This window comes from Talpa occidentalis, unplaced genomic scaffold, assembly GCF_014898055.3.
Source record: "Talpa occidentalis isolate TD23 unplaced genomic scaffold, MPIMG_talOcc4v2.1 talOcc4.3, whole genome shotgun sequence".
NCBI lineage: Eukaryota > Metazoa > Chordata > Mammalia > Eulipotyphla > Talpidae > Talpa > Talpa occidentalis.
In genome coordinates this window covers 14522612-14544552 of record NW_023603184.1, presented here as the reverse complement: position 1 = coordinate 14544552, position 21941 = coordinate 14522612, and the positions used below count along the sequence as shown (strand labels likewise).

General features: G+C 43.4%; 1 protein-coding gene across 2 annotated transcripts in view; it reads left to right on the top strand.

The window, feature by feature from the left end:
• Positions 1 to 518: 518 nt before the first annotated feature.
• The window catches only part of KIAA1549L (KIAA1549 like), a 241513-nt gene continuing 220090 nt past the window's right edge, over positions 519 to 21941 (top strand). For both annotated transcript variants that reach the window (XM_054699279.1, XM_054699278.1), the window contains exon 1: positions 519 to 747. In XM_054699279.1, coding sequence (XP_054555254.1) covers positions 519 to 747 — 229 coding nt within the window. The remainder of the gene's footprint in view (positions 748 to 21941) is intronic.

Sequence of the window (21941 nt, the reverse complement as noted above, 5' to 3'; positions counted from 1 at the left end):
TTTCTTTGTCAATGAGGCGCCGCTCCGAGCTGCAGTAACACTCTCGGCCCGGGAGCCGGGGTTGGAGAGAACCCCGAGAGCCGCGGGAACCGAGCCCGAGCGAGCGAGGAGAGCCGGGCACAGAGGCAGCAGCAGCCGGCGGCGGGAGGGAGGTCCCGAGCGCTCCCCGCGGCCGCCAGCCCAGCTCCCCGCAGCCTCGCCCCCTCTGTCCGCAGGAGCCGGCCCGGGGGAGGGGACCCCGGGGGCGTCCGTCCCACCCTCGCTGCCCGCGGCGCGCGGCGACCCGCCCCGTGGGACCCCGGCCCGCGCGCGCCGCGGCTCCATGCGGCCCCGGGCCCTGCGCGCGTGAAGCCGCCGCTGCCCGGAGCCCGCCGGGGCGCGGCAGGACCCGCAGACGTCCCCGCCCTCCGGCGCCCGGGCCATGGCGGGCGATGCCCGGTGAGGACCCGGGCGCCGAGAGCCGGGCTCCCTGGCGCGGCGCGGCGCGAGGCGGCGGCCTGGATGTGTGAAGCGTCCCCATGGCTTGGCAGGAGGCGAAGCCCCGGGGCCCGCGGGAAGCCCGGCGGGCAGCGCGGGGGCGCGGGGCCCGGGCCGGCGGGGGAGCAGCGCGCTCCCCGGGCGTGAGGGACGCGGAGCCGGCGCGGGGACCCCGGGCCGCCGCGCCCCAGGATGCGCCGTCGCCGCTGCTGCTGCTGCTGGCGTTCCTGCTGCTGGCGGCCCTCCCGGAGCCCTGCCGGGCCGACCCGGGTAAGCACTTGGCGCTGCTTAGCGCCCGCGGGGGTTCCGGGAGGAGCCGGGCCCCCGTCGGGGCCGGCTCTGGCCGGGGTGGCGGTGCCTGGAGAGGTCCCCGCAGCGCGGGTGTCGGGGGCTTCTCCGCTCTCTGCTGAGGCTGCAGCGGGCGAGCTGTCAGAAGCAGGTCTCCCGGGAAGGCGCCGCGTCTTCTTTCTGGACAAGTTACGGGATCCTCCCGCTTCGTTTAGATAAGGGCTCGGTGTGTTTAGGGCACCTTAAGGGGTGTGTTTTAGTAGGACACATTTCAGGGTGGAGACAGCCGCTGCATGTTGGGCTCCCTGTTGGGTGTCCACTGGTTTTAACTGCACGAAATGGCTAGAGAGTTTCAGGCAGTTCTCAGGGTCAGCGGTTTTCCCAAGGAGCGTCCCCCTAACCCACCCCCCACCCCCCAATGTTGACAAGGGATCCCTTTTCTTTTAGGGTAGAGATACCTGAAATAGTGGCTTGCATCTTGCAAAGGGACCCATGCACTGGTCAAGTGTTTAATTCAGTTTGCGGGAGGCTAAGCTCAAAATACTAATTCTTAGACGCCCAAGAATTCTTAGGAAATCGATTTCTGTAATTCCTTGGACGATTCGGAGAACTCTGTTTAAGCTATTCCATTTAGGGGGAATTGCGCTAAGGTGCTTCAGAACTTAAACTGGACAGTCAGCAATTGTCTTTGAATTAATGATTACTGTGTCAATTGTGAAGGCAGGCTTTTGTTTCTGATGAAATTCTGGGCCCCTGGGAATATAGCTCTCACCTCAGCTGATACGATCTGGTAGTTTTGTGGGTTTAGCAAGGACTAATAAGGATTGCTTCCTACCCCCCCCCAACCCCCACCCCCAGTAAGCCTCTTCCCCCAATTATGAAGGTGTGCATACTGTTACAGATAAAAGGGTTTCTGGTTAAAAATATTTCTTGTCTTCAATAACTTAATGCAAAGCCCTTTTTCTGTGATTTACTTAAATGGTCATCTGTGTGGAGTGTCTGTGTGCAAGTTACTGCCAAGGAATTTTCTATTGTGATTACAATGGTGACAAAGTACAGTAATCTTTAGATGTGTGTCTGAAACCTGAGAAAAGCCTCTGACAGATTTTAGACCTCCCAATTTTTTTTATAATAAATTTTATTTTTATATTCCCCATACAATTGCAACCCCCTTATTTTGACCCCAATCCCTCCCCTCCCACCCCCTACCCCCCATAGAGTGTCTCTGGTTCATAGTTTTTTTGTTGATTTTGATTTTCACTTTCTTATAGTTATTAATTTCCTTGGTCCCTTATTTAAGTTTTCTAGATTCCTGCTATGAGTGAGACCATCTGGTATTTTTCTTTTAGACCCCCCAATTTTTATGCCACTAGTAGTTTTTAGTGTATTTGGCATAGTGATTGAAAGGCAGGTCCTAAGTCAGACACATGTAAATGCTTAAGTATTCACTGGATCAGAAACACACTTTGAGTTTTCACTTAAAATGAATCAGATCCTTGAAAACAGTCTATGTGATACTAACGTATGGATATTGTTCATTTGAGTGCAAATACCAAAACCTGTTTAAACACCTGTAATATGTGACTTGGATTTTATGCATTGTTGGGTATTCTATACAGAATATGGTGTAGAATTGTTACATATTGTTACATATTGATTTCTCTGATCACTTTTGAATGCTTGCTCTGCCTCCCCACTTTTGTACTTTCTTTCTGAACCTCTGGGCTTTTTTTTTTTCAGGCCTTGGGGCCTAATTTAGGGGACTTCTCATCTACAGCTTTTGATTTTAGCCCTGGTGTCTGCTTCCTATTTTCTGTTAGTGTGGCAGTGGTGGGGATAACTAGGAAAAATGCCTTGATGAAAATGATGTTGAAAATCATCAAAGTTGTCCCCCCAAATCTCTTACCCCTTCTCAATTGTAACTTGTTGCTTCCTCTGTGTTTTTTGGGGGTGCTCTTTCTGTTTTTACTCTTGATGATAATTCTCTTTGATCCCTCTCCCCTATGGAGTTCACTGCTGGACTCTTGGGGGTTCCTTTTTCTGGGTTTGTGTCTGATCCAGTTTTATGACATGTTTCTCAGTCAAAGAGTCACATGCTGAATTCCTTGTCTTTTTTTAGTCCTCTTGGCCACATCTTTTTAGTTCTTATTTCTAATTTTTTTTTTTTAAATCAAGGTAATGTTGGTTTACATTGTTGATTGTGTCCTAGCAGCATAGGATCTCCCCCTCAGGTGTTGTTACCACACTGCACCCACCACCAACACTGTGTGTCTACCATCACAGTCTACTTTGCCCCCACCCCACCTTGCCCCCCTCCATCTTGCCTTCTACCTGCTTTCATCTGTTTTCACATTTCCGCTTCACCGCAAGGTGGGTGAGTCCTGGACCTCATGCAGGGCATCTTAAGGGGTTTGTGTGAGGAAGCAGGGGCAGGGGGCAGGCAGGATAAAGGATGACCCTTTCCTGGGCTCTTTGACTGTGAATAGTCAATCTGGTTTCAAACTTCTTCTGAGGGGCAGCTGTGATTTGCTGCTGCCACTCACTGCAGAATATGTCCAAAGGCCAAGTGGTTATGAAAAGCCAAACCTATGGTATTAAGATTCTGTTAAAATGCAAGCTTTCCTCTCTCCTGTCCTTTGCAGCATCACTGTTCCTTGTTTCCTAAGCAAGGCTGAGCCAGACATTTGCCCTGGTGGAAAAATGGTTAAAAGTGGATTTCACCCTTCATCTCTGGACACCTTGTAGCGTGTTCCCAGCCTACTCTCAGCCACTCCACCCTCAGGTCTTTTGCTTTGTTATTCCTGAGGAATAGGACATCCTTCTCTTCTCCACGTAAAGGAAAGGCTTTTGCCTCAGTGTCCTTTCTCAGACTACCTCTCCTAATGTCCACCTCCATGGAACCCTTGCTCCCAAGCAGTGACCTCTCCTTTGGATGTGGGAGATTGGCATGGGAAATAAGGCTCTTTCTAGGAGCCAGCTTTGATGACCTTCACTCCCTTCTGCCATCAGTGCTCCAGGAACAATAGTAAAGTTCAGATTTGACTTTTGAATCATTACTGATCTTCCTTGCGGCTCATGTGAGTGAGCTTTTACTGTGTGTGCCTGTTAAGTGTGGGTGCAGTGCTCATTTCATGTGACTTTGATCTCTGGGTCTCTGTTCTCTCATCTGTGAAATGGTCATGAAACCAGCTCCCATCTCTTTGGGTTGTTGTGAAGATTAAGTGAGCTAACACATCTAAAGTGGTACATAGTAAATGCCCGGTGGGTGCTAGCTGCTTTTGTAAAATGGCAAATATTGACTGAATATTTGACTCTGTCCAGGTCTGCACTGAGCAGGGCATCCATAGGTGACTAAGGAGAAGGCAGTGTGTAAGAGTCCCTCATTAAGAGAGTGATATGCACCCTTGAACTCTGAAACTGTATCATCAGAGCTAATAAAATGAAGACACAGTTAATCTGGGAGAGCAGGGACCTTGAAGGTTGAGGAGGTGTTGGCAGGACTGATGATGATGGCATTTCAGGCAGACAAAGCAAAGGGCCTTTTGTGCTAGAGCACTGGAAGCTTCAGAGAGAAATATCAGGAAGGCTTTGTGCACTGGGGCTTCCTCAGGCCCTGCCTACTCACAGTCAAAGGTGGAAGCAGGGAGATAAGGTAGGATGAGTTGGATGGTGGTAAGAACTAGTTAGATTGGACATCTTTTGGAGATAGAGCTAACAGAATTTTTCCATGAATTAGAGGTGGGTTGGGAAGAGAATGTGAAGATCCAAGATGGCCGCAGGGTTTTTGGTTCAAGTTTCCAGAATGATGAAGTTTCCATTACTTGGATGGTGGAGGCTCAGGATTGTAGTAGAAAATAGTTGCTTTGGTGTATGTTAAGCTTGACATGTTTATTAAACATCTGATTGAAGATGGTGGGTTGCTACTTGAACAAAGTGGTCTGGACTTCCAGGCTGATATTGGGTACAGAGATAGAAATGATGGCACCATTAGCATGGAATTATCTAGCTTTCTTTCTAGATAAGGAGTCTATCTAGGTTTCTTCTAGAAACCTTTCTTTCTAGAAGATCATTTAGGATCTTTCTAGAAGAAACCTAGATAGGACTATAAAAATGAGAGGACATCTAGCATTGAATTCTGGTATACTATAGCATTGAGGGCCCAGAAAGTAAGAGCATCACAAAAGAGGCTGGAAAGGACTAGATGGGGACTAGCACTGGATGTTGGGTTTGGGGGTATGGAGATGCTTGGGATCTTGAGAGGGAAAAAGAAGAAAACAGACAGATAAAAAAGACAACTTGTTTAAAGTCTTTAAAGAAGGAAGGTGGGTGAGGAGGGGTGAAGATGGGATATAATTACATTATGTTCACACTTTCTCTTTTTAACATTAAAGATATATAACAAGAATGCTTGATCTGATGTTTGAACAAATTTTTTTCCCAGTGTAGTATATTTGGGCTTTTTACTCTCAATGCTAATTATGAGTGCTTCAGAGATACTTGCAAGATGTCTCAAACTGTACCCCCCCCCCTTCGACCACCCCCATTCCACACTCAAAGCAAAGGAGCAGTAGCACTGCATGGAATGTGGACGGGGAGATGTCTGCTCCCTGTCACACACCCTTCCTTAGAACCCAACATCACCAGTAGAAACTTTGAGAAACTGAAATTCTGATGACAGCCAGGGACTCTGTCCAAAGTCTGCTGTGCTCAACTCTTAAATTACTGGAATGTGATCTGAGACTATCGACATGAATGTGCACACTCCCTTTTCATTTTCATTAACCTTTAAGCCTGCATTGTGTCCTTCTTCCTTTTCCTTTTTTTTCCCCCCAAACAAACAACTCTACTCTTCTCCAAACAAAAATGAATGGTTGGAATGATCCTAAAACATTTTCGTTGCTTGACAACATATTACAGGGGATTTCTAAACACACACAGGGACACATTATTCTAGGTCATGGGATGGCTGCCCTGGGTGGTGACTCTCTTGGGGGGGCTGTAGGACCAAAGGAGCAGTTCACATTATGGGTATTGTAAATGTCAGTTACTGTAGCTGTTGGGAAGGTGGCAAATGAATGAATGATTGGCAGTATTTATTCAGCCCCTGGTATGTGCTAGGTCAAACGCTCCACTAGACACTGGAGGTTTAGTCGAGGACAGGCCTGACCACTGCCCTCAAGCAGCTGGTAGCCCAGGACAGGGGACCTTTATGAGCTGGTTGGAGAGGCAGGTGGGTAAAATACCTCTTTGAATTGGGTCAGTTAGGGGGCTTTGTCCACAGAGGCAATCTGTTCTGGAGCCTGTGAGGGGAGGAAATGCAGGGCGCCAAAGTTCTGATTTCTCAAGAAAAGCACTTTATTTAAAATCTTGTTTTCAAATGTCATCAACTAATTCAGATTTTTGAAATGTCATGCTGTACAAAGAGAACACGCCCATGAGCCACCAGTTTTTTTTTTCTTTTTTTAAGTCAAGTTTATTAAGGAATCATTTATATACAGTAAAATTCACCCCTAAAAAGGAAATGCATGAGTTTTGACAGAAGTATCCAATCATGGCTCCACCACCACAATCCAGATATAGAACATTTTCATCACCTCCAGAAACTTCCTTCTGCCCCATTGCAGTCAGTCTTCTCCCTCCATATATCTAAACACCAGTCTATTCTCCATCCTAAAATTTTGCCTTTAACTGAGGCCGTGTAAGTGTGGGTCTGGCTTCTTTCATTTAGCAAAATGGTCTTGAGGATTACATATGTTCTTGCACATACTTATGTCTAGTTCTGTTCTTTTTATTGCCATGTAGTATTTCATTACACCAGAATTTGATAGATATTGGGTTGTTTCCAGTTTGGGGCATAAAAGTCTTTGTATGGGCAGTTTTCATTCCTGGATAAATACCTAGAAGGGGGATGTTTGGGTCCTATGTAAGTTTTTGGTTTAGCCTAGTAAGAAACTGCCAAATGCTTTTCCAGAGATGTCCTATTTTGCATTCCCATTAGCAATATGTGAGAATTTTATTTGAAGTTTTTAAATTTTATATATTTTTTACATTGTTCTTCATTTTTGTACAGTGCATGCTCTCTCATCTTGGTTATAGTCTCCATGAAATTCCCACCACCCAGTCACCCATGTACCATCACTGTAGTCCCTTGTGCTCTTCCCACCCCTGTTTTGATCCTGCTCCTCTCTCTCTCCCCCCACCCAATGTCTCTGGTTTGTAGTTGCCTGTTGATTTTGATATTTACTTTATTGTAATTACTTTTTTTTTCCTGATCCCTTATTTGGATCCTCTACCTTCCTCCTAAAAGAGAAACCATCTGGTAATTTTTTCTTTCTGGCTTATTCCACTGAGCATGATCCCTTCCAACTCCATCCATATTGCTGTGAATAACATAGGTTTATCTTTTTCGATTGCTGAGTAATATTCCACTGTGTATATGTACCACATCTTCTTGATCCAGTCATCTATTTTTGGGCATTTGTGTTGTTTCCATAGCTTACCTTTCATAAATAGTGCTGCAATAAACATAGGGGTGCAGGTGTTCTTTTGAATTAAAGTTTTGCTGTAGATATCTAGGAGTAGAATTGCTGGATCATATGGAAGCTCCATTTTTAGCATTTTGAGGAACCTCCAAACATCTTTCCATAGTGGTTGGACCAGTTTGTATTCCCAATGTGTGAGAATTTTGATCACTCCTTTGCAACCTCACTGCCTCTTGATTTTCTCAACTTGTAAAAAATGTATATTTCAGTCATTCCAATAATTGTTTTACATTTCTCTAATTACTAATGATGTGATTATTATATATCTCTACATTTCTTTCTTGTCATCCATATCTCTACTTTGAAGTGTCTTAAAGTCTTTTGACTGTTTAAGAATATTGCATTGTTTTCTTATTGAGTCTGAGCTTTCTTTACGTATTCTGGATACAAGACTTTTATCAGATATGTTTCTTGCAAGTATTTTCTCCCAATCTGTGGCTTCTCTTCTTTTTTCATTTTATTTACAGTGTTTTCCAAAGAACAGAAGTTTTAAATTTTGATTAATTCTGGTTTATCAACTTTTAAATTTGAGATGTGGTTTTTGTGTCTTAGGATAGAGTATTTGTCTAGTCCAAGGTCACAAACATCTAATTTCTTCTGGAAGTTTTATAGTTTTATTTTTACTTTCAGGTCTGTAGTTTGTTTCATGTTAATGTATATGGTGCAGTGAAGGTTAATGAAATAACATATGGATGTTTGATTGTTCAAGCATCATTTTATTGAAAAGACTTACCTTGCTCCACTGAACTACCTTGGTACCTTATAAGTGGAGGTTTACTTCTGGACTCTAGTGTGTTTCATAGATTTATACCTCTTTTCTTTATGCTAATAAAGCACTTCTTTGAATTTTATAGCTCTGGATTTCTTAACCTTGGTGCTATTGACATTTTGGACTGGAGCACTGTCCTGTGTGTTGGAGGGTGTTTAGCAGCATTTCTGGCCTCTGCCCAGTAGATGCCAATAACTGTCCCCAGTCACAGCTGTGACAACCAGAATGTCATCCCTTAGGGTAAAATCACCCCTTCTTGAGTTCCAGTGCTTTTGCTTTATATTGTTTTGAAACCAGGTAGTGTGAATTCTCTTTTTCTTTTTCTTTTTTTTTTCAAAATCTTTTTGGATATTCCAGGCCTTATCTTTTCCTTATTCATCTTACTATGTTCTTGTTTCTATTGAAGAAGCTTGCTAGCATTTTGATTGGGATTTCACTGAATCTAGATCAATTGGAGAAGATTATCATAACAATTTTGATTTTTTTGATCCATGAATATATCTCTCTCCACTTATTAGGTATTATTTCTTTTCTTTCATCAGTGTTTTGAGCATACATGTTTTATATACATGTATTTCATAGTTTTCAATGCTTTGGTAAGCAATACTTTAAATTTTTCCTTGTTGGAATATAGAAATATGATCCTAAAGATGTTAACTTTCTATCATGTGGGGCTTCTAAATTCACTTTAATTCTAGTAGCTTTTTGTCAAATCCTTGAAAATTTTCTAAATATTTAGAAAATCATATCACCTGTGAATAGTTTTATTTTCTTGTCTTTTTGCACTGGTTAGAACTTCAAGTCTATTATTGAATTATGATGGAGAGAGTGGACATCCTTGCCTTGATTGCAGTCTTTACGGAAAAATCTTTTTTTTTTTTAAGATTCATTTTATTTATTTATTTATTTATTTATTTATTTATTTATTTATTTATTTATTTATACAAGCACTGGGTACAGTCAGAAGTGCGGGAGGGTGAGAGAATTCACCAGAGCCAGAGTGGGGAGCAGAGTAGGCCGAAGGACCGAAGTACACTGCTTAGGGGAGCAGCGGGTGGCAGGAGAGGTCTGCGCGCAATGCGGGACCCTCCTCCAGTGGCCGGGGAGCAGCCGGGGACCGAACCGGTGCTGCAGAGGCTGCGGGCAGCTTTGCAACCCAGTGCTCAACCGCTGCGCCACCGGGGAGGCCCCGGAAAAATAATTTTATTCACTGTTAAGTATCATGTTAGCTGTAGTTTCGTTTTTATTTGTCAAGGCCCATTGTCAGGTTGAGAAACTTCCCTTCCATCCCTAGTTTGCTGTGAATTTTTATCATGTGTTTTGTGAAGTGATTTCTTTCTATTTATTGAAATCATCACAAGGTTTTTCATTTTCAGTCTGTAAAAAGACAATGTTGAACCATCCTTGTATTCCTGCAATAAACTCCAGATTGATCATGATCCTGATCCAGATTGATCCAGCTGGGTCTGATTTTCTAATGTTTTTGTTTGGAATTTTTAAAGTGTTATGCTCATGAAGGATGTTGGTCTATAGTTTTGTTTTCTTGAAATGTTTTGTATATCGCTTCTTGGCCTTTTGGCTAAGATCAAGTGAAATGTTTTGTCTAGTTTTGGAATGAAAATAATGTTGCTCTATAAAAAAGTAGGGATGTATTCTCTCTTCTGTTTTATGGGTGTAGTTGGATGGAATTGGCATTATTTCTGCCATAAGATCTGTGGTCTTACAGATGAAATTGAGGATAATTCAAGGGTTTCTTTAGCAAAATAGAAGTATCAGTTATCTCTGTATATGTCTTCATTCTCAGGGCTATCAGTGGGCACTTCCTAGATATTGGGATATAGGTTTAGTTTCAGGTCTAGGGTGAATGACCTGGGTAAGGGAAAAATATATTGGATGAGTTCAGGAAACAGGTCACCTTTGGCTGACTGTGGGCTATTTGTCAAGTTACTTCACTTTCTAGGGCTTTAGTTTCCTCATCTGTAATAAGAGCCTCAAGATCCTGCCTTTCCCCCCTATTCCCCTGGCTATGTATTTGCCAGTCTTAAGCAGATGTTTTAGCGAGTCATATCAATTGCATTTTTACCTCTTCCTATATTAGTGCCAAGTCCAGTCAAGGACTCTCAGGATGAGAGTTATTTTGTTGTAATGATTTCAGCTTCAAGCCAGACCAAGCATTGACCTATCTTTAATCTTCACTGACTTTTGAAAATTATGAGAGGAACATGTATGTTATTAAATTTAAATGGCACATGGTATTTGCAATAAAATGCAAATGGTCCTGTTGACCCCCTTCTATTTCCTTGAGTTGTGTTGCCCAGGAAGTACGATGGATTCTTCCAGACCTTTTTTCATGCAAATATTCATCCATATATGTATGCTCACTTAATTTTTTATAAGATAAAGGATGTAATATTTAGTACCTTGCTTTTTTCACCCAAATACTCTATTGTATTCTATCTTTCCATGCTGTCAATTTTGTCATAAGAGAATTTGAACTTCTCCCTGAAACACAGAAAAGCCTTTACTAGAAAACAATTTAAAAACCTGGATAGGATTCACCCGCAGAATTAAAATATCTCATATGACCATTCCTCCTATTTTCTCTACTCTGACTTCCTTCCTGGAAAAAACTTCCACAGATGTTTAAGGAAAATCAGGGATCCTTTCAAATACCAAATTGATTGGGGATAAACACTATGTTTAAAACAACTAATGTAGATGTAAATAAGGCCATGTAGCTGCCTCAAGTATTTAGCCCAAGGTCATTGCTGCACCTGCCATCTGTCCACTCAGGCGAGACTTTGCCTAATGCATCTTAGCCACAAGAGAGGAATCTGATTTTGATTTTGATTTATATACATTAAATCTATTCTTAGCTTGAAATAAAAATCTCTGACATCAGAAATACAAAATGGCTTTGGCATTTATGCAGTACCAGTAAATAGGAAGGTTTAGAATATTTCTAACTTAACTCTTTTGGTGTGAAATATGGAATTAAGTGTCAGAATGAAAGCAGGACTCCCAAACCTGCCCCTCTACCTCTGTCCCTGGTATTGAACACCGTTGCTCTGTCACTTACCTTTTCATTTACCAAATGTCAACAGAAAACCAAGGGATGCTGAAGAAAAATGTGAAGTCTGAGAAGAAAATGTGTTGAAATTACTAGTGCGCCTTTAAAGTTCTTGTCAAAAAGGGCTGAGCAAAAATATCTCTAAACTTACATACTTCATAATCAAATAATCTTCATTTTGAAAAGAATAGGAGGATCTGGATTATGAACATTATTTTGAATTTAATTAAACTGGATAGAAGTGTATTCAGAAATCAGTGCCATAGAGCTCTCTTTGCAGTTTCCTGTTATTATCTTGTAATACTGGAGGTGAACACATGAATCAGCCTAGTGAATCCTACAGAGACTAAATCTGTTTTAGTGGGATGGAGAATAATTTCTTGTCCATAGACTGGCAATAAGAATGACATTTTAAACATGTGCTTTTCCATTCTTGTGGCTAATATATGTTCTTTTCCCTCTAGGGATAATAGTCCCCAGATTTTGGTACAGCACCTCACAGTTGTTGAAGTTGTTACTCTTTTTTTCTTACTGGAATCTCATTTTACTCTTAAGTATGGGCTGAGAATAAGATTTGCTAAAGGTCACCTCATGGTCCAGGGGATTTTTACATTATTTTAGATTCAAGGGACAGATTACCTAGCTACTCAGGTAAAACCAACTCAAGTGTGGGACCTTAGGCCACAGGAGAATCTAATGTAATATATTCAGAATGGGAATGAAGTATTACTGGGCCGTATGGAGACTATGATTAATTGGTAGAAATATTAGCTAAAATTTTTGAGCAGTTACTACTTGAACTTTCTCATTTGTTTCTCTCAACAACCCTGTGAAGTAATTCTGCTGTGCTCTCCATGTTTGACATGAGGAGTCTGGGGCACACAGAGTAACCTCACAGCAATACAGCCAGTCTCATATAAGTAAATGTCAGAGGTGAGATTTGAACCCAGGCCCTTTGGTTTCTCAGCCCTCACTCTGCTTCATTAGCCTGCTTTCTTTGACAGGGGCTGAGGAGCTGGCTTTGTGTCTCTTTTTTCACAGTCTACATTCATCCTTCCGCCTTTTTCTACAAACTGGCTTCTCTGCTTACCCAGAGAGTCTTGGTTCCCTCATAACCACGCCTTGCAAGGGGCTTTTCAGTACTAGTACTCACTGCCACCGGAGTTGGCAAGACTTTTCAGTTTATGTGCCCACCATCCAGTCTGTGTCTAGGTTGTCTGTTTTCTCAGAGGGAAAATCAGAAGTAAGAATACCCCTGATTTGCTCAGCACATGGTAAAAAAATGATTCCCTGGGCTGACCCATCTTTCAGCTGTGGGCTTTGGTAGAGGGCAGTTGTTAATAAGATGGTACAGATGTGGCAAGCTTCCCCAAATTTATCTCCTTCCTCATAGCAGTAAAAAACAGGTTCACGTGTTGGCAAATTGGCTCTATGAAAAGAGACAAGGACAAATGACCTGATCTATAGTGTTGGCCAATGTCCATGGTGTAAATACTCCCACCACAGCTAATTTCAAGCTATCAGTTTGACAATGAGAAGGGAAGAGATTTGCACAATTGGCTCAGTGCCCATCTGATGCTACCCGCCCAGGGCTAGATGCAAGGCAGCTTACCTAGTCAGTGTGGCTTGGCTCCTGGGACTCTGCAGTCTAGGCTTAATATATAACCCACTAGGTGGGTTTATAATTATGTAAACGGGAATAAGATTTCAAGGGAGAGAGGATGGAAGTTAGGTTTGATGCACACATTTCAATTAGCTTGAAATACTTCGTCCTAAGTGGGTAACCTAGTAGGCACAGAGATGCTTTCTAAAAAATTAGTTTCCTTTGCCTGTCATGTCTCACTTGTGACATATATTGAACCCTTTCACTGATTTTAAGACACCAGACTTCATTTTCTTGGGGGGGCATTGGTTTTGTTGTGTGGCACTGGGAGGTGTTCATTTTTCCTTGCTCCCAGATGTCAGTACCTCCTCCTCATTTGGTCTTGTCACTCATGGACTCCTCCACCTCCAGCCTAGAGATGTGAGCATGTGGTGGCCTGTTAGATATATTTCAGTTGAATACATACTATTAGTCTTGATTGGAGGTTTTTATTTATGATCATAAGGTCATCAGTCAGTTCATGTATTTATGCTAAAAGCCATGACTGCCACTTTTGACAGCGTGTAAGATGCCGCCACAGATCTCAAGGTCTGTCTCCTGGCACATCTGGGAAGGGGGCTGGGGGCCTTGGCACCTGTGTGCTACTTACAGTTCTGCTTATATCCCCCCAAATTGCCACCTGACGTGGCCATTGCTAACCCTGGCCAGCTCTCCCAAAAGGTGGAATTGGCCCCTGGGGATGGAGTGAGGAAGGGGTGACAGTGTCAGTTGCTCTTTAGACATGGAGCTCCAAGTGTCCTACTGGTAGGAGGAAGGTCAGTGTCTGTGCCTATAAAAATAGCACGGTTAATTTATCCTTTTAATTTCCCTCGGGATATAGCAAGAGAAAAGTTGTACAAGATTCTTTTTTGTTTCATTGTCCCAGATTGTCAAAATGTTGACTCTAATGAGAGGGCTAACATAACTCCCGTTGTGTTAGTTGTTGGATCAAAGGTTTTCTCTTATTTAATCCCCATGATGACACTGTGAGATTGTTTTTGCCCATTTCACATGGAGCTACCATGGCGAGAACATTTAAGAAATGGTGTTGCCCAAGGGCACATTGCTTGTAAGTGATGAAGATGGATTTGAAACCACATCTGACTGCAATGTAAATACATTTCTAGTTATACTCTGCAGGCTTCCCCCTTATTTTATTAAATTTTCAAACATGGAAGATTTGAAAGGACTGTACAGTGAACAGCCATATACCTACCACCTATATGGTATAATTAACATTTTGCTATATTTGCTTTATCATTAGTCTTTTCCTCTTTCCATTCATTAATTCCTCCTGTTTTTTTGGACACATTCAAAGTAAGTTGCAGGTATTTGTACAGGTTACCCCTGAACACTTCAGCATGCACACTATTGATTAGGGTTACTTGTTGACAGTTTTTTTTTTATTTAAAGATTTATTTATTAATGCATATAAGAACTGGGGTATAGGCCAGAGGTGTGTGTGTGGGGTGGTGGTGACAGGATTTACCAGAGACAGTGGGGAGCAGAACAGGCAGATTGACTGAAATACACTGCTGAGGGGAGCAGCGGGCGAGACAGAAGAGGTCTGCTACTCCGTGTGGGTCACCTCCCTGGCTGGGGATCAAACTCATGCTGCAGTGGCTTGGATAGCTTGATAGTGCTGACGCTTAACCCTTGCACCACCAGGGAGACCCCTGACTTTTTTTTTTTTTTTTTGAGGTAAAATTTATATACAAAGAAATCCTAAGTATATATTCTTACATTTTTGACACCTGGGTAATCCAAATCCCTGTCAAGATATAGAACATGCCCTTCACCCCCAAAAATAAGTTCCCCTTTGCCAGACATTCCTCTCCCTGTTTACCAACCCCTCCGTCCCCTGCTCCAGGCATCAGGATTTTCCTTTTTTCACCATGGTTTAATTTTCAGATCATACAGTGTTAAATAATCACATCTGCTGTTTCTCGTGGCCTTCTCATATGTATTATTTCAGACAGCATTTACTGAAAACCTGGTACATGGCAGGTGTTGGGCTGGGGGTAAGGGGTTTTGGCGGGGGGGAGGAAACAGACATTGGCTCATGTGGGGGAAAGAAATGTCATCAGTTCCTCATAATTACCAGTGGAGGTAAGGGCTGTGAAGGAGAAACCAGGGCACAGAGTTCCTGAGAAAATGACTTTTGAGCCAACATCAGAAGGATGAATAGGAGATAACTAGGCGGGAATTTGGGCAAAGGGAAATGTGGATATTATTATCTGTGGTGGGAAGGAGTGTGATTTTTTTCCTCCAGAACTGGAGAGAAGGTGGGTGTGGGCAGGAATCAGAGAGAGAGTGAGCAGTGAATTAGGCAGGAGTCTAGCGGGGGCCACGTCACATGGAGACAGGCTGTGGAGTCTAACCTTTATCTTAACACAGGGACTAGACCAGTTTGAGTGGGATTGAACCCCCATGGTGAGACAAGAGGAATTGAACTGTAGAATTATGAATTAGAGGGTGATGAGCCTAGTCCTTTTGTCATGGACAGTGCTCTGTACTGCCTGTTGAGGTGTCACTCATCTATTTGTGGCCGAAGGAGAAGCAAAATGACCCATAATTCTGGCAACAATCTAGCACAACCATTGTCAGGATAGGTGTGTGGTTGGGTGGTTGGAACCTGGCCTTTTTTTTTTAAAAGATTTTATGTATGCATACAAGAACTGGGGTGTAGGCCAGAGGTGCGGGAGGTGAGAGGATTCACCAGAGACGGAGTGGGGAGCAGAACAATCAGATCTACTGAAATACACTGCTGAGGGGAGCAGTGGGCAAGACAGGAGCGATCTGCTATGCCATGTGTGCTGCTCCCTGGCTGTAGATCCAACTCGGAGCAGTGGTTGCAATAGCTTGATAGCACTGAGACTTAAACCCTGCACCACCAGGGAGGCCCTGACATCTTTTTTTTTTTTTTTTTTTTAATGAGCCTTTTACAAATATAATTATAACCACACCTCATCATGGTTTCTGAATCTTTAGATTCAGTTTCCCAGTTGACACATTATGGGTGATTTTTGTGTTTCATCTACAGTCTGAGTTAAAGATTTAGTAATCAGTGGTATCTCCTACGTATCTCTTCTTTTAGGAATTTTCAGTTCCATCAGCCCCAGTTAGTGTTTATAATATCCAAGATTTTTGTTTTGTTCTTTTTTGGGGTGGGACAAGGGGGTGGAGGAAGGAAGTGAACACTTTTCTTCTCTCTTCTAAATTTTGTCAGTTTATTGTCATGCAGCCAAGGAAGAACTGGTAAAAAACAATTCAAATGTCTTCTACGTTTTCATGGTCCTATTCAGGAGGTGTAAAATTCTTGCAAGTCCCCAAGCTTACCTGGTAGTTGAGATTCCAGGCGGTGAGCTGGCCAGCTGGTGGAATGGATATCATCTCGTACAAATGGGCATCTCCCATGGTGGACTGCCATCCAGAGGGCCTTCATTTTAAATTCCCGTGGCTCCATCTACTGCCCACTGGCCATCTGTTCCCCCCCACCCCAGGGTTTGGCTTTGCATGTGACGTATGCCACCTCTTCGGAGTCACCTGTGCCCACCTTAGTCCTTTTCCTTTTTAATCTCATCCTAAACCTTGGAAATGGTTCCAGCTTGTCTCATCTGGTGTTGTGAATTCACAGTGGCAAAGACGAAGGAGGGAAGGAGGGTGTGGCACATTGGGGTCATAGGCAGAGGCTCACTGGCTCCTCTTGGTGTGGCTCTTCAGCCTGGGGGCTCAGCTTTTTATTTGCCAGCATCGTCAAGTAGCCCTGGCTGGAAAGGAGCTAACTCCTCTCACTCATGCTGCTAGGAACTGACTTTTGACTCCTCACCAGTAGGTTGCTTATCTCGAGCCATTTTAAAGAAGGCTGTTTAATAATCTGTTCTGAATTTGGTAGTAATTAACAGAAAAAATTTCTTTCATTTTGATATCATTTCAAGTATTTCAGTAGTTGTGATAGTCTTGTCAGTTCCTGAGCTTCCTGGGACAGCACGTCTTTAAGAGTCAGAGATACTTGCAAGTGTGTGTAGAAATCAGCCAACCAAGTATCTGCAGAACCTCAGGTGCAGCTGGCCCATCATGGTCCTCATAGCTTCAGATACCCATGGGGTGGGACCCTGGGATCTGGGGGGAGCCACCACCCTAACCACCACATGGAATGCCTCTCCTGGAGCTTCTGCAATGGACATGCTCCCCCCGCCCCCACTCTGGGACTCCCCATTTGGCTCTTGCATGGACTACCCCGGTCCTGTGCCTCCACATGGTGTGCATGGATCTCCCCACTAATGGCACCTCATGGCCACATGGATCCTCTGAGAACCCCACCCTGTGGCTTCCAGTGTGGAACCCCCTCCTCCCAGACCCTCTCCCCGACCTCCGATTCCCCCTGTGGCCCATTTTGAGGCTCTCTCCCTCAATAATTTCATATTATCTTTCTTCCTGTTATATCCTCCCAATATCTTTTCAATTCCTTGGATCAGCTGGAGTTGCTGTAGCTCCCTGGGGCTGAGGCTTTAATACTTTTCAGGCCTTTTTTTTTTTAGTGTAATTTTTTTCACAAGAAGTTTTATTTATTTAAATTTTCCTATGTTGAGCCTATGTTAAGTAAAACTAAACTCCTTATTTATGAGAAAAATCAAAGCAAACAAAAAAGCCAAGTGTCTGTAGAATCTTTTACCATGCGGTGAGTACCGGAAGGCTTGTGCTAAGCAAGGTTCCCGAAGTGGGACCAGTGGTGCTCTTAAGGAATATGCACAAGGACATGATTGTGTGAAAATAGCTAATTGAATTTTGGAAGGTAAAATTGCCAGCTGCAACATAAGTGGTACAGAGAATAAATGGTAAAGGGATTACCTGTTTTATTCTGCATGCACTGGGCTATTGCATTCGGCACCTGCTTTACTCTGGGTGCAATAGGAATAGATTGGTGAGTCCCTAATGCTAAGACCCTGTCTGAAAGAGCAAGAATTGCTGAGTGTCTGTGATCTGGACCCAATGGTCTAGTGCTAGAGGCCCTCTGGGAACTTCCTACTTCTTGGTGTTTGGTGAAGCAGGTCTTGGAGAATCACGTACCAGCAACAGACTCTTCAAAAGAGAGGGTGGCAATTTGCTTCTGAAACATATTCTTACCATAACATATAGTGGACACTGTGGCATAAAATTCCCTTTAGACTGTTCTAATTGAGGTGCCCAAAACTGTAGATTATCCTCACAGCAAGTCCCAACATACACCTTGCAGGGAAAGTAAGTTTCCACCTATTTCATCACCATTTACTGTGTTCTGATGCTCTGCTGAGTGCTTGACGTGCTTATTAGGACTTTTAATCTTCACAGCCAATTTTTTTTTAGTTAATTCTGTTATTTTATTTTACTGCTAGGCATTTTTTTTTGTTTGTTTTGGTTTGTTACTATTGCAAAAACACTCTTCACAGCCATTTTATGAGATATGAACTATAATTACTTCCATTTTATGGATGGGGAAGCCAAGGTAATGTAATGGCCAAGGTAATGGCATAATGATGTGGGACCTGTCCCCTGTACAGAGGCCTGTGCTCTGCCCACTGCTATGCTGAATGTTCTCCTAAGGTACTTGCTCTTTCCACCAAGCCACATCCCAGAGCTCAGGATGAGCTGAAGCATTTTTACCCATAAACCCACATTGTCTACTTATTGAGGCCTTTCTATCTACATGTCTGTGGTATGATCAGGCCATAAAAAGGTTTGACTATGGCTGTGGCCACGAGGATATCCACATTTCAGATTTCAGATACATGTTGATCCCAGGCCTTACTGTTGGGGATAATGAGAATAGATATGATTGCATTTTGACCCCCATGGTACTTGGAATTCAATTAAACTGGCAAGAATTCTCAAGGATTTTATATAATTCTTCAAAACTCACACATACAGATGGAATCAATTCTGCTTTTGATCTTGTCTCAGTTCTTAAAAAATGCAAAGGTCTGAGTCACACCGTGGCTACATCTAAACACAATTTAGGTGCTGTGGGATATAATTCTGAATTTGCCCTTTGAGCTTGGCGAATGATGAATTTGTCTTGGGGACTCATCATTTTCCCTGTGCTGGGTGACCAATTCCATTTCTCACCCTGGCAATACTGAAAATAAAGTTTTGGTTCCCAGCTACCTTTTATGTAACTCACGTATGTTGATGCTGGAGAACTGGATCGGTTATGGATGTTAAGAGTTTTCTGCATCTAGATATTCAGCTTCAGTTTTCCACTAGATTTCTTATATAACCTCTATTGAACTGTAGTTATTGAGCACCTGTGTGCCAGGTGTGTGTTCCTTTTCTCTTGAGCAGCCCATTTCTCAGACATATACTGAAAAGCAATTATCTGCAGGGATTCTTAGGTTTTAGGGCCTTTGAGGATCTGTAATATTGTAGGCTGAGGCATGGGGAAGCTTGGTAAAATAGAAATACCATTAGGATTTGGAGTATAGGTTTTTGGAGTATAGAGTCCCTCAAAAGCAAGCAAACAAATATGTGTTGGCTAGACAGATAACAGTGATTTAATCCATCTCCCTCATTTTATAGATAAGCTATAAAACCTGGAGAAGAATCACTTGGTCAAATTAAGTAACCAGTTATATTGAAGTTTGCATTTTAAGATTTGGAACCTCTTTTTAAAATTTATTTATGCATACAAGAACTGGGGTACAGGCCAAAGGTGTGCAGGTGGTGAGAGGATTCACCGGAGACAGAGTGGGGAATAGAACAGGAGGATTGACCAAAATACACTGCTGAGGGGAGCAGCGGGCGAGACAGGAGAGGTCTGCTGCACCATGTGGGTAGCTCCCTGGCTGGGGATCGAACTCATTCTGCAGTGGCTGCATATAGCTTCATAGGTTGTGTCTTAACCCCTTGCTCCACCAGGGAGGCCTGGAACCTCTTTTTACTTTAAGCATCAGCAATAGGATTAGGGCATAAAATTGGCCTTTCAAGCATTTTCCCGCTTGGGCTGTCATCTTTTTCTAAATAGCCAAACAGCAGTGAAAAGTATGAATATCATTAATCCCATTTTCTGGAGGAGTGGCCCAGGTACACAGAGACTAAGCGTCTTCCTTGCTCCCTGGTTAAGGCTGGAGATAGACTTGGGGCCCAGAGTTCTGTCTCCACATCCACCCTGCCCTGCCTGGAGCAGTGTCCCCTCACATTGGAAGGCCCCAGGCATAGGCTGAGAAGTAGGAAAGGGGGGAGACTAGTGAAGGGGAGAAGACACAGTGTGAACAAACATGGTATTTTGGGTTCTGCAAAGAGGTTTCTTCTCTGGCACTACCTGGAATGTGTGAGTGGGAAGCTGTTTTGAATTTTTCTGCTTTATTCTTTCACCTTCATACAAAAGCCTCCTCTTCTTTGCAATTCCTGTCTTCCCCCTCCTTGTTGCTGTCACCTTCTGACTTTGCAGACACCTGGCTCCGCATTTAGGGAGGATTCAACACACTCAAAGTAGTTTCATGCCAAGTCCTGCCGTCAGGGCAAACAACATCAGGCTCCACGTGATAACCCACCCTGCCCTACCCCAACTTCAGCGCTTCCTGACTTCTTGGTTGGGACAATATTTCACTTCACTTCGGCCACCCTTCCTGAGTGCTGCACCCTGGATCTGCCTTGGGGAACTTGTGCCCCCTCTGAAATCTCAGGCCCTGCTATCCCACTCTCTGGCCAGGCAGCAACTCTTATCCTTCCAATGCATACTTCCTTTTAACCACTTTGCCTACTTTTGGGTCTTGCTGTGGTTTCAAGCTACTCCACTTCTGGCTTATTTTTCAGAGTGTGATATAATTGTCATCATACACTATGTATGTTTCTTTCACTTGCAGATTTATATAAGGGCCCTCCATATCTTTTCATACTCATCTATCAATGAGTGGGCACTTAGGTTGTTTCCATATTTTAGCTGCTGTAAATAATGCTGCAATAAACATTGTGGTGCTTCTAATTCTTTGAGTTAATGATTTCATATTCTTCAGAGGATTGCCCAGGAGCGGGATTGCTGGATCATATAGTACTTCTGTTTTTGTTTTCCGAGACTTCTCTGCCTCTGACTTTTATCTTAGTCCATCTCATCCATCATGCTTCTTTTCTTTGTCCATACCAAACCTCACACCTGTCTCAGTCCCCTTGTCTTTCTGTTGTTCTCAGTGTGCATACCCTCAAATTTGGGATAGTCTAGGCTTTCACTGTCTCTACTTCACAGACTGCTGAAAATGTAAACGTAGCCTGATAATTGGTACCCTTAGAATTCCTGTCTCTAGTATTCCATAGTCAACTGGTCAACACTGCTTGTCTCCGAAGGGTCTCTGGTGCCAATAGAAATCTCTTCAGATTCAGTAGTGCCATTCCCCATTTCCCCAGATGGCTCATCCAAATTACCCATGACTCTGGGCCTCCCTGGTGGCACAGCTGGTTGAACTCTGCAGCACCAGTTCGATCCCTGGCTGGCCAGAGAGAAACCCACATGGTGCAGCAGCTCTCTCCTGTCTTGCCCGCTGCTCCCTTCAGCAGTGTACTTCGGTCAATCTGCCTGTTCTGTTCCCCGCTCTGTCTCTGGTGAATCCTCTCATCCCCCAGCATCTCTGGCCTGTACCCCAGCTCTTGTAAAAATACATAAAAAATCTTGAAAACAAACAAACAAAAACCAAATTACCCATGACTCTGCCTGAGCCTTCTAGCCCCTCTTCTGTCACCCAGCCCCTAAACGACCTCTGGGCCACCTTCTCACCTTGTTCACACCTGAAATGTGCGTGTGCACGAAGGTTCTGTCCTAGGCTTACGTCTTCCACTTCTCCAACATCTAGGTGTAGACAACACAGCCACATATCTCCAAGCAAGCCTGACGACGTCTCCTTAATCATTTGGATCAGGGGTCTGTGAACCCCTTGAGTATTCTTTTCCAAGTTTCTTAGATGGCAGTACACAATAAGAACTACGTTTTCTATTTTGACCTGGCCTGTGCATACCCCACAACTGAAAATAAAAAAAGTGCCTGGAAATATCCTTACCTCTTTTCCTCCCTCTGTTCTCCTTTCCTCTTTCCATCGCTTCCCGTCCTGCCTCTACCCTTTTCTTCCTTTTCCTTCCAAGCGGGTCATGACCCACTAAATTGATCTCATGGTTCACTAATGGACCGTA